At 33.1% G+C, this 12,129-nt stretch overlaps 1 protein-coding gene across 2 annotated transcripts in view; it reads left to right on the top strand.

Moving 5' to 3' along the window:
- The window catches only part of ADAMTS6 (ADAM metallopeptidase with thrombospondin type 1 motif 6), a 274,639-nt gene that overhangs the window by 200,543 nt on the left and 61,967 nt on the right, over nt 1-12,129 (top strand). For both annotated transcript variants that reach the window (XM_057541697.1, XM_057541698.1), the window contains exons 16-18: nt 5,601-5,734; nt 7,354-7,477; nt 8,002-8,082. In XM_057541697.1, coding sequence (XP_057397680.1) covers nt 5,601-5,734; nt 7,354-7,477; nt 8,002-8,082 — 339 coding nt within the window. The remainder of the gene's footprint in view (nt 1-5,600; nt 5,735-7,353; nt 7,478-8,001; nt 8,083-12,129) is intronic.

The raw sequence follows: 12,129 nt of genomic DNA, 5'->3' as shown, positions 1-12,129 counted from the left end.
ATACATGTCAATCCCAATCGCCCAATTCATCACACCCCCACCCCCACCCCCCGCTGTTTTCCCCCCTTGGTGTCCATACGTTTGTTCTCTACATCTGTGTCTCTATTTCTGCCCTGCAGACCGGTTCATCTGTACCATTTTTCTAGATTCCACATATATGCATTAATATCCGATATTTGTTTTTCTCTTTCTTACTTCATTCTGTATGACAGTCTCTAGGTCCACCCACGTCTCTACAAATGACCCAATTTCGTTCCTTTTTATGGCTGAGTAATATTCCACTGTATATATGTACCACATCTTTATCCATTGGTCTGTCGATGAGCATTTTGGTTGTTTCCATGACCTGGCTATTGTAAATAGTGCTGCAATGAACATTGGGGTGCATGTGTCTTTTTGAATTATGGTTTTCTCAGGGTATATGCCCACTAGTGGGATTGCTGAGTCATATGGTAATTCTATTTTTAGTTTTTTAAGGAGCCTCCATACTGTTCTCCATAGTGGCCGTATCAATTTACATTCCCACCAACAGTGCAAGAGGGTTCCCTTTTCTCACACCCTGTCCAGCATTTGTTGTTTGTAGGTTTTCTGATGATGCCCATTCTAACTGGTGTGAGGTGATACCTCATTGTAGTTTTGATTTTCAGTTTTCTAATAATTAGTGATGTTGAGCAGCTTTTCATGTGCCTCTTGCCTTTGCCTATTTTTAAATTGGTTATTTATCTTTTTATTCTCAAGTGGTTCATTTATCAGATAGGTTTTACAAGTATTTTCTCACAGCCTATGGCTTTCTTTACTTTCTTTGTTTTTCTTTATGTTTTAAATGGTGTTTTGGATGAGTATAAGATTTTAATTTTGATGAATTCTAATTTTTCAGTTTTTTAAAATTTTATGGTCATTGTGTTCTATGTCCTGTCTTAGAAATCTTTGCCTACCTTAACTCAGGAAGATATTTTCTTCTAAAAGCCTATGGTTTTGATCTTTGTATTTAGATCTACAGTCTAAAAATAATTTGGGGGTATGGTATGTATTTTTAGTGTATTTATAGACTCTGTTTTGTTTCATTGATCTATTTGTCAATCCTATGCTGGTACAACACTGACTTGATTACTCTAACTGTAGGGTCTTGGACATGGGTAGTGTAAGCTCCTCCTACTTTGATCTTTTTTTTAAGAGTCCTTTGTATATTCTAAGTGCTTTGCATTTCCACATAAATTTTAGAATCAGTTGTTAATGGTTACAGAAGAACATGTTGGGCTTATGATTGTTGTCATGTTGAATCTTTATATCAATTGAGGAAAAACTGATATACTAACAATATTGAATTTTCCAATTTATGAACATGGTATATCTCTCCATGTTTTCCTTAATTTCTCTCAGCTATGCTTTATAGTTTTAGGTGTAAGGTCATGCACATCTTCTGTTAAATCTATTCCTGAGTAATTTATGGTTTTGACACTATTGTAAATAAAAGTTTACAATTTTTTATTTTCAATTGTTTCAATTGATTTTTATATATTAACTTTGTATTCTGTGACCCTTCTAAATTCCCTTACTAGTTCTAATAGTTGCTTTGTAGATTGTTTAGAATATTCTTGGTAAATAGTCATGTTATCTGGAAATAGAGATTATTTTTTTCAATCTTTGTACCTTTTTATTTTATTTTCTTACCTTAATTCACTGACTTGGCCTTTAGTACAATTTGTGCATGTGTTAATTATATGTGTTTTTCTTCTTTATTCTGTTAATATAGTGACTTAGTTGATAGATTTTATAATGCCAAACTGACATTTTACTCCCAGGATAAACCCCATGTGATAATGATTTATTATCTTTTTATTTATTATCTTGTTATTGGGCTTAATTGCTAATATTTGATTAAGGATGTTTACATCTATCTTCATAAGGAATATTGATTTGTAAATTTTTTTCTTGTCATGTTTTTGATAAGTTTTGGTATCAGAGTTACTCTGGCTTCCAGAAATAGAATCCTTATTTATCTTGAAAGAGTTTGTAGGGTTGATAATACGTCTTCCTTAGAATAGGTTTTACTAATAAAATCATCTAGGCTCGGTATTTTCTTGTGAAAAGAATTTTTTTATTTTTTTTATTTTTTTATTACAAACTCAACTCCTTTAATAAATAAAGAGCTATTCAGATTTTTTTATTCTTATGTCAGTTTTTGAATTTGTGTCTTCAAGAAATTTGCTACTTCCATGTTGTCCAATTTATTTGCAGATAATTGATCATAACATTCTCTTATTATCCTGTTTAGTATCTATAGGATCTGTAGTGGTATACTGCTATTGATAATATGTATCTTCTCTCTTTTTCTTGATCATTCTTGCTTGAAGTTTATCAATTTTATTACTCTTTTCAAAGAATCAACTTTTGGCTTTAGTACTTTTTTCTAAGTAATTTTTTGCTCTTATTATTATTTGGGGAGAGGGGTTTATTTTGCTGTTCTGCATTCCTAACATTTGATGTATTTTTATTTGCTTATTTACTAATAAAATCATCTAGGCTCGGTATTTTCTTGTGAAAAGAATTTTTTTATTACAAACTCAACTCCTTTAATAAATAAAGAGCTATTCAGATTTTTTTATTCTTATGTCAGTTTTTGAATTTGTGTCTTCAAGAAATTTGCTACTTCCATGTTGTCCAATTTATTTGCAGATAATTGATCATAACATTCTCTTATTATCCTGTTTAGTATCTATAGGATCTGTAGTGGTATACTGCTATTGATAATATGTATCTTCTCTCTTTTTCTTGATCATTCTTGCTTGAAGTTTATCAATTTTATTACTCTTTTCAAAGAATCAACTTTTGGCTTTAGTACTTTTTTCTAAGTAATTTTTTGCTCTTATTATTATTTGGGGAGAGGGGTTTATTTTGCTGTTCTGCATTCCTAACATTTGATGTATTTTTATTTGCTTCAGTTCAAAATATTTTATTTACATTGTGATTTCTTCTTTGACCCATGGGTTATTTAGAACTGCGTTATTTTTGTCTCTAAATAGTTGATTTTTTCCAGATTTTTTGTTATTGATTTATCATTTAATTACATTATGATCAGAGAATACTCTGTATGATTTAAATTTTTTAAATAGTTGAAATTTGTTTTATGATGCAGCTTATTGTCCAGGTTGATGAATGTTCTATGTATACTTGAAAAGGATGTGTTTTCTCCAGTTGTTGGATATAGTGTTCTATATGATAATAAGGTCAATCTGGGTGATAGTATTGTTCAGATCTTTTATATTCTTTCTGATTTTTTTCTGCTCTGGTTTTTTAATCAGTTCCTGAGAGAAGTGTGTTAAAATCTTCAACTGTTTTATGGCTTTGCTTTTTGTGTGTGGGTGTAGGTTTTTGCTTCATGTATTTTGAATCGCTTTTATTAGGTGCATATACATTTGGGTTTGTTTTGTCTTAATGTAGAAGTAAGTCTCTGAAATAGTTCACAGATTTAATAATTAACATCTAGATAATTGTGTGCTTTGTAAATTAACCCTGAATTCATAATAAGCTTTAACTGAAGGTAATTGGTAATGTGACCTTCCATTCAGAGAATCATCTTAAATCCCTTCTTGAAATAATAACATTACCTCTTCTGAAAACTTATTGTAGCAGAGGAAGCTGAACACATCTTCAGCAATAAAGGAAGAATAAATATATTTGTATTATTATCACACAGTGTAGTGGGCTAAGGAATACAACCAGAGCATTTATGTGTTCTGCCTATCAAATACTACCTTACATAATTAATACTAAAATTGTGTAAATAAAAGACTCATGTTCTCTTTTTATAGTCTGATGCATAAAAAGCTGCATTAAATTCCAAAGCATTATAATAAAAAATGGAGAAAGAACTACACTGGGTAGTAATGAAAAAAAAAATCCCAGTTAGATCTGTGGAAATTTAGAGCAATTTTATTCATGAGAATCTTATAAAAATAAATATAATACCTTGATTATCAGTTCAGGAAGAAATTATTTTATTTATTACTTGTTATTTCTGTGCTCAGTACAGCAAAATGTATCATTAACCTAAGCCTAATAATAACATTATGTTATACAGGAGTTCTATAGCCTGTAGACATTGAAAATGGAAGAAAACACGGACTTCAGCCAGAGGTTGTAAACTGCCAGTTCAGTCACCGTTTTTACTTATATACATGTTTTAGCCTCCACAGTATTTTTGAAAACTTTATATGAGTTGCCAAGAAGAGTTTATATTTTTAAAATCTAGGTTTCCATCTTCTCTTGAAAAAACAATGTCTGACAATATTGGGCCATCTTCTTACATGACAAAAGTCAACTGTAACAGTGATCTACTTTAATCGATTGTTCTCTCTATAATTTATCATTGTCTCCATCACTCAGTTGGCTTCTCTTTTACTTCACCCCATAGAAACCTGGTTTCTGCCTTCACTGAGACCTAGGCATGTCATTTCATCTTTCTAATTTTCTTTTTTAGAGGTAGTCTTTTTTATTTCAAAGAAATTTTATCAGATCATTATAATAAGGCCAAAGTGTTTTAAACATCATGAAACAAAGGTTCAAAAGAAAGTATTTTTAAGTCCTAATTTTAATCAATAATTACATTTTTATAAATAGCTTTTTTATGTTCAGTTTTGAATAAAGTAAATCCATATTGATTGCTACTTTTCCAATATACTGAGAAGTTATGATATGTACTTGCTTGTTTTTTTTAAATTGCTACTATTTATACCTATTTTTCACGTCAACCTTGAAATACACACACAGCTATTGAAATACAAATTTCAAGTTACAAAATGAAAATTCTCAAGTTACTATATGCGTTTATTCACAATATAAAATTAGATTTTTAAAAAATTATTCGTTTATTTCTTTAAGTTTTTATTCAATTTATTTAAACTAAAAAAAGTTTGATGCTATGTAATATTGGGTTGACCATCTTACGGAAAAACCCAAACGAACTTTTTGGCCAACCCAATATTTATCTTTGATTTATTAATCTCATAAGAATTTTTCAAATTTAATGCTATAATTAATTTTATCTTTGACTTGCTAATCTCATAAGAATTTATCTCCATGCTAGAGCCACTTTCATGGAATATGATATGTTTAAAGCAGGTCTAAGTTTACTTTTATTTTATAATTACCGTATCTCTGGTTGAAGTAGCAGTTTTTGTATCGTATTCAGTAACAAGTGATATAATTTGCATAAATTCCTATTTGTCATACAAGGTCATTCTCAAGGACTTCCTAAACTTTATTTTTTTAGTTTTTAAAAATTGCTTTTATTTCATCCATTTTTTCCAACATTCAGTTACCTCCACTGTGATCCCTTTTGACCTAAAATATATTGAAAATCTATATGGGAAATACCTGAAATTTTAAAACCTTAAGATTACTCAGCAGGTCCTCCTTCAAGTTGCACAAGCAATGAAAGTAAACATGAAATTTTAGCAAAGAAGAAAAGAAATCTACACATCTAGGTATATAGTCAGAGAGTGATGGTCTGTTATCAATCGTAAATATGCTGTGGATGATACTGAATCACTGTTCCTTAGGAGAACCACTCCATTTATTTCTCTTCTATATTTGTCCAGGTGGGGTAAAACCTTGTGCGTTAAACTGCTTGGCTGAAGGTTACAATTTCTACACTGAACGTGCCCCTGCGGTGATTGATGGGACTCAGTGCAATGCAGATTCACTGGATATCTGTATCAATGGAGAATGCAAGGTTGCTCAGATTATGAATTTCATTGCTTTTTGTTGGGGTTTTTGAGACTTTTGTCTTTTTTTTCTCAGATAGTAGCTCCTAATTAATACTATGCTAATTTTTAAAAAAGAGAGCTGCATTTTAATTTAATTTTCAGTAAGGAAATATACATAGTTACAGGTAGAATTATCCATTCACATTCAAGCACCACGCAAGTGTGATTTATTCTGGTGTTCTAGTTATGTTTATAGGGATTGCTAGAGCTATGAAAATATTTTGGAATTTAATTTCCATTATTCTTCTGTTCTGTTTACAAACAAGATGATAGCAAAGAGGGGGAATGAGGATTCAGCTCATTCATATGTCTACTGTGTGTTCTCAATGAAAGATTATTTGATATATTTCATAGCATAATATTTCCTCAAAGTGTAAAACAGCTATGCTTTTCCCATTTTGTCTTCTTTTGAAGCATTTATAATGGTTTTCGCTATAGGATTACTCTTACCTTATTAATGCATTTACTTCAGAGAATTAACCAGACCAGCTGGGAATTGCAGGAGCAAATCCATGGTATTTTCCTAGACCTGTGTATGAATCTTATCATAAGAAATTAGCCACAAAAACCACTGTTTTCTTAACATTTTTCCTTGTCTGCTTTTGTTTGACCTTAAAGAGAAGCATAAAACTAAATGCCAGAAACTGAGAAAGATGAGATAAAAAACACTGTCTATTTTAATTAGTCTCATAATTTCTTGCAAGTTTCTGTCCTTCTGGTTAACTTGTCTCCAAATGTATCTGATGTTGCACTCTGTGTGTGTGTGTGTGTGTGTGTGTGTGTGTGTATTTACTTGAAGAAAAAGTTATTTCTGGGACGGTGTAAAAATGTTTTTCAGATAACCAAGACCCAGGCACAGGTTATATTCAGACATTGCATGCCTGGTATCAATGGCTAAAAGTCAAATTACAAATTTAAGTGCCAAAATATGCCAAAAATATATGAAGGCCACATTTCTATGATTAAATACAAAATTGAAAGGTAGAATTTCAGCTTCTACAATAAAATTTCATGTTTACATCTCCTTTTTCTTTATGGTAATTTTATTCAGCTAATGGAAACAGGTATTCATTTTTAGAGATTTCCTCAGGCATGAATTCCACAACTAATCCTTGACACTAACACTAACAATTGGATATCCAAAAGAGCCAATGGTTTAGAAAGGGCAAACCATAATGCTCAGTTAAGACTCTTGTTGTTATAACCCTTGTTGTGTAGGACCATATGCCATTTTTTCTTAGTTCTTGCATTTCTTAATTGAGGGTATAAGTAAGAGCCCATTGCCAACAAATTACAATATTTTAAGAATTGGAGCCTGGTATCTATAAATGAAGAAGAAGTCTAAGCTAGAAATATAGGTGTACATTCCTGGGGAATCAGAATTTTTTTCTTTAAACGTATGTGTTGAGAAGTGTTAGCTAGAATTACTTAGGGAATGAAGGTAAAAGTGGAAAGAGGAAAGTATTTCCTGTTTAGATTTCCTGTACTGGAAAAACATGTAAATAAATAAGTTATATTCATTTGGTTAGTGGGTCCAAGAGTTCCTCCTCTTTTTGACACACTGATTATTCTTCTCCGTTTTCAGCATGTAGGTTGTGATAATATTTTGGGATCCGATGCTAGGGAAGATAGATGTCGAGTCTGTGGAGGGGATGGAAGCACATGTGATGCCATTGAAGGGTTCTTCAATGATTCGTTGCCCAGAGGAGGTGAGTGTGTAGAAAGAACTCTTCCTCACACCTCTGGTGTACTTGGAATAGCCAAAATATTTGATTTCCCCCCTTATTTTAAAAATTTCTTTATTCAGGCAGACAATGGTTTTTCCCCAAATTGCTTTCAGTCCTTTAAATATTAAATGTGGCTTCAGGTTAGATATTTTAAGGAAATATTACTCCATTTCTACTTGACTTCATTTAGCCACGTTTCTTTAAGATGGGAATTCCCGCAGAGCCTTGAAGTGGGGGCCATGTGTTGAGGGGAAAAAAAAAAATGAACCAATATTATATATCTTGAGACTTTAAAGATATCTTGAGATAATTTTAGAGGAAAAGAAAAATACTCTTAGATGTATTCATGAACCCAAAGGGGAATTTGCTCGTTATTCACAATTTATAAAGTGTAAAAGAAAGCATGGAAGAATAAGGAAACTGTTATTACTGAATGCTTACTAAACACTCATTTTCTGACGAAAGCTCCAGATGCTGCTTATTACTGGCTGTCTTCTCTGTTCCAGGCTACATGGAAGTAGTGCAGATACCAAGAGGCTCTGTTCACATTGAAGTCAGAGAAGTTGCCATGTCAAAGAACTATATTGGTAAGTAGCATATTTTGCTAGATTTTAAAAATTAATGAGGAAAAGCATTGCAGTATCATGAAGGAAAAGACATACTGCTTTGAGGTAGAACACTTTCATGTTACAAAGGAAGAAGTTCCACATGAAAGAACTAAACAAAAAAATTAGTATTTTATAGCTTACTCTTCACTGGGTTAGTTGATTTTTTTTTTTTTTTTTAATTTTTGGCTGCGTTGGGTCTTCATTGCTGTGCACAGGCTTTCTCTAGTTGCAGCGAGCGGGGGCTATTCTTTGTTGTGGTACGCAGGCTTCTCATTGAGGTGGCTTCTCGTTGCAGAGCACGGGCTCTAGGCGCACGGACTTCAGTAGTTGCAGTGCGCAGGCTCAGTAGTTGCAGCACGCGGGCCCTAGAGCGCTTGGGCTTCAGTAGTCATGGTGCGTGGGCTTCAGTAGTTGTGGCACATGGGCTCAGTAGTTGTGGCTCACGGGCTCTAAAGCGCAGGCTCAGTAGTTGTGGTGCATGGGCTTAGTTGCTCTGCGGCATGTGGGATCTTCCCAGACCAGGGATCGAATCCATGTCCCCTGTGCTACCAGGGAAGTCCCATAGTTGATTTTTTAAAATCAATTTTAGTGAGGTATAATTTACATATAATAAAATGCATCCATTATAAGTGTATAGTTCAAAAAGTATTTACAATTTTATCTGTATCTATCTCTCTCTATATATAGATATAGATATCCATATAAATACCACAACCAAGATGTAGAACATTTCTGTGACTCCAAAACATTCTCTCATTACCCTTTGCAGTCAAGTCCCCCTAGCCTTAGCCTCAGAAAACATTGATCTCTTTTCTGACATATTATTATTTTACTTTTATTTATTCTGGAATTTCACATAAATAGGATCATCTAGTATGTACTCTTATATCTGGCTTTTTTTTCATTCATAACAATGTTTTTGAGATTCATCTATATTGTTGAGTGTATCTGAAGTTCATTCCTTTTTATTGCCAAATAGTATTCCATTGTTTGGATATACCATAATTTATTTATCCACTCACTTGTTGATGGATATTTGGGTCACTGTCAGTCTTCGACTATTATGAATAAAGCTTCTTTGAACATTCATAGACAAGTTTTGTGTAGGCATATGTTTTCGTTTCTCCTGGGTAAAAAGCCTAGGAGTGAAATCACTGGGTCATATGATAAGTACATGTTTAACTTTATAAGAAATTAATTAAATTAACTGTTTTCCAAAGTGATTGTATCATTTATATTTCCACCAGTAATGTAAAAGAGTTCCAGTTGCTCTACATCCTGTCAGTACTTGGTATTGTCAGTCTTTTTTTTTTTTTTTTAAAGGATTTTCTTATTTATTTATTTATTTATTTATTTTTGGCTGTGTTGGGTCTTCGGTTCGTGCGAGGGCTTTCTCCAGTTGCGGCAAGCGGGGGCCACTCTTCATCGCGGTGCGGGGACCGCTCTTCATCGCGGTGCGCGGGCCTTTCTCTATCGCGGCCCCTCCCGTCGCGGGGCACAGGCTCCAGACGCGCAGGCTCAGCAATTGTGGCTCACGGGCCCAGCTGCTCCGCGGCATGTGGGATCTTCCCAGACCAGGGCTCGAACCCGTGTCCCCTGCATTAGCAGGCAGATTCTCAACCACTGCGCCACCAGGGAAGCCCCTGTCAGTCTTTTTAACTCTACCCATGTAGATATTTTTTTTGTAAAATATCTAAACAAATATTTTGCCTATTTTTACATTTTTTCTTTTTATAAAGTTATGAGTTCTTTATATATTCTAGTTATGTCTTGTTCAAATATATGTTTTATGAATATTTTCTTCTAATCTGTGGCTTGTTTATTTCTATTCTTAATGGTGTCTTTTAATTCTGATGAAATCTAATGTATTAATTTTTTTATGACTTGTGCTTTCACATCCTATCTTAGAAATTTTGCCTACCGCAAGGGTGCAAAGATTGTCTTCAATGTGTCTTAAAGAAATTATGGGTTTAGCTTTTACATTTAGATATATGGTCCATTTTGAGGTTTTATGTAAGGTATAAAGTAAGGATTGAAATTCAGTTATTTTCACATGGATATTCAATTACTATAGCACCCTTTGTTCAAGAATGTTATTTCCCCCATTGAATTACCTTGACATTTGTGTTAGAGATCAATTGCACATGAATGTATGGATCCATTTCTGTTCCCTGCCATTGTTCCATATGTCTGTCCTTAAACCAAAACCACACTGTGTTGATTAATAGAGATTTCCATTAGGTCTCAAAAAGAGGAAACATTAGTTCCTCAAATTTGTTCCTCTTTCTCAAAATTATTTTTGCCTTTCTAGGTCCCTTACATTTCTATATACATTTTAGAATCAGCTTGTCAATTTCTACAAAAAGAGATTATTTGGAATCTATAGATCAATTTGGGGAGAATTGACATCTTAAAAATATTGTCTTCCAATACGTGAAAAGACTTACCTGTATATTTATTCAAGTCTTTACATTTGTTCAGTAATGCTTATTTTTCAATGTATATATCTTGCACATATAGATTTTTTAAAAATCTATCACTAAATATTTCATGCTTTTTGATGTTATTGTAAATGATATTGATATTTTAATCTCATATTTGAATTGTCAGTTGTTATACAGCAATTGATTTGTTTTTGTATTGACCTCATGTCCTGTGACCTGGTTATACTCATATATTAGTTCTAATATTTGCTTTGTACATTTCTTTGGATTTTCAACATAGATTATCATGTCATCCTTCAACAAAGGCAGTTTTACTTCTATCTTTCCAATATTTATGTCTTTTATATCTTTTTTCTTGCCTTATAATAGTGATCAGGACCTTCAGTACAATGTTGAATAGAAGTGAGGAGACTGGACATCCTTTCATTGTTACTTATCTTAAAGGCAAAGAATTCAGTTTTTTGGGGTTTTTTGGGTTTTTTTTTTTTTTAACCACTAAATATAATGTTAGCTAGAAGATTTATGTAGATGCCCTTTATCAGGTTAAGGAAGTTCCCTTCTGTTTCTAATTTTGAGAGTTTTCTTCATGAATAGGTTTTGAGGTTTACTGCATGATCAAGTGTTATTTTTTTTCCCTCCGTTTCCTGTTAATATAGTAAATGCATTGATTGGTTTTCAAATGTTAAATCAATCTAGCATTCTTGGGATAAAAATCACTTTGTCATAAATTTATTATCCTTCCTATATATTGCTACAATTGATTTACTAATATTCTGTTAAGAATATTTGTTTGCATCTATGTTCATGTGGGATATTGGTCTGTAGTCTTTTCTTATAACATCTTTGTTGGTTTTTATATTAGGATAAACCTGTCCTCATAAAGTTGGTTGGGAAATATTCCTTTCGTCTCTATTTTCTGAAAAAGTCTGGGTAAAATTGGTATTATTTCTTAATGTTTGATAGAATTCAACTGTGAAGCCGTCTGGGCTGGAGTTTTCTTTGTGGGAAGTTTTAATGAAAAATTCAGTTTCTGTAATAGGTATAAAGTTGTTGAATTCATTGGCATAATTTTGTGCATAATATTCCCTTATTCTGTTTGAATGCCTGTAGGATCTGTAGTGATGGCTCTTCTCTCATTCCTCACATTGGTGATTTATATCTTATTTTTCTTGATTGTTCTAGGGAGGTGTTTATTAACTTTATTGATCATTTCAAAGAACAAGCTTTTGGTTTAAATGACTTTTCTATTATTTCTCCATTTTCCAGTACATCGATTCCCACTCTTCTCTTTATTTTTTCCTTTTTGCTATTCACTTTGTGTTTAATTTGTTATTTTTCTAGCTTCTCAAGATAGAAACTTAGATTATTGATCTTAAAAATCTTTTTTCTAATCTAAAATAGGCATTTTGCAGTATAAATTTCCCTGTAGACAGTGTACCGGCGCGCGGGGGAGCCTCAGCCCGCAGTGCGTCCCGGAGCCGGAGTCCTCCCTGCACAGAGCCGCCCGCCGGGACCGTCCCGAGCGGCGACACCCCGGGCGTCCCGGCCAGGGAGCCGGCGCAGCAGCGGCCCCGGGACTCGG

This window comes from Balaenoptera acutorostrata, chromosome 2 (assembly GCF_949987535.1).
Source record: "Balaenoptera acutorostrata chromosome 2, mBalAcu1.1, whole genome shotgun sequence".
Classification (NCBI taxonomy): domain Eukaryota; kingdom Metazoa; phylum Chordata; class Mammalia; order Artiodactyla; family Balaenopteridae; genus Balaenoptera; species Balaenoptera acutorostrata.
Note: the sequence above shows the minus strand (reverse complement) of the source record. Positions and strands in the feature narration are given on the sequence as shown.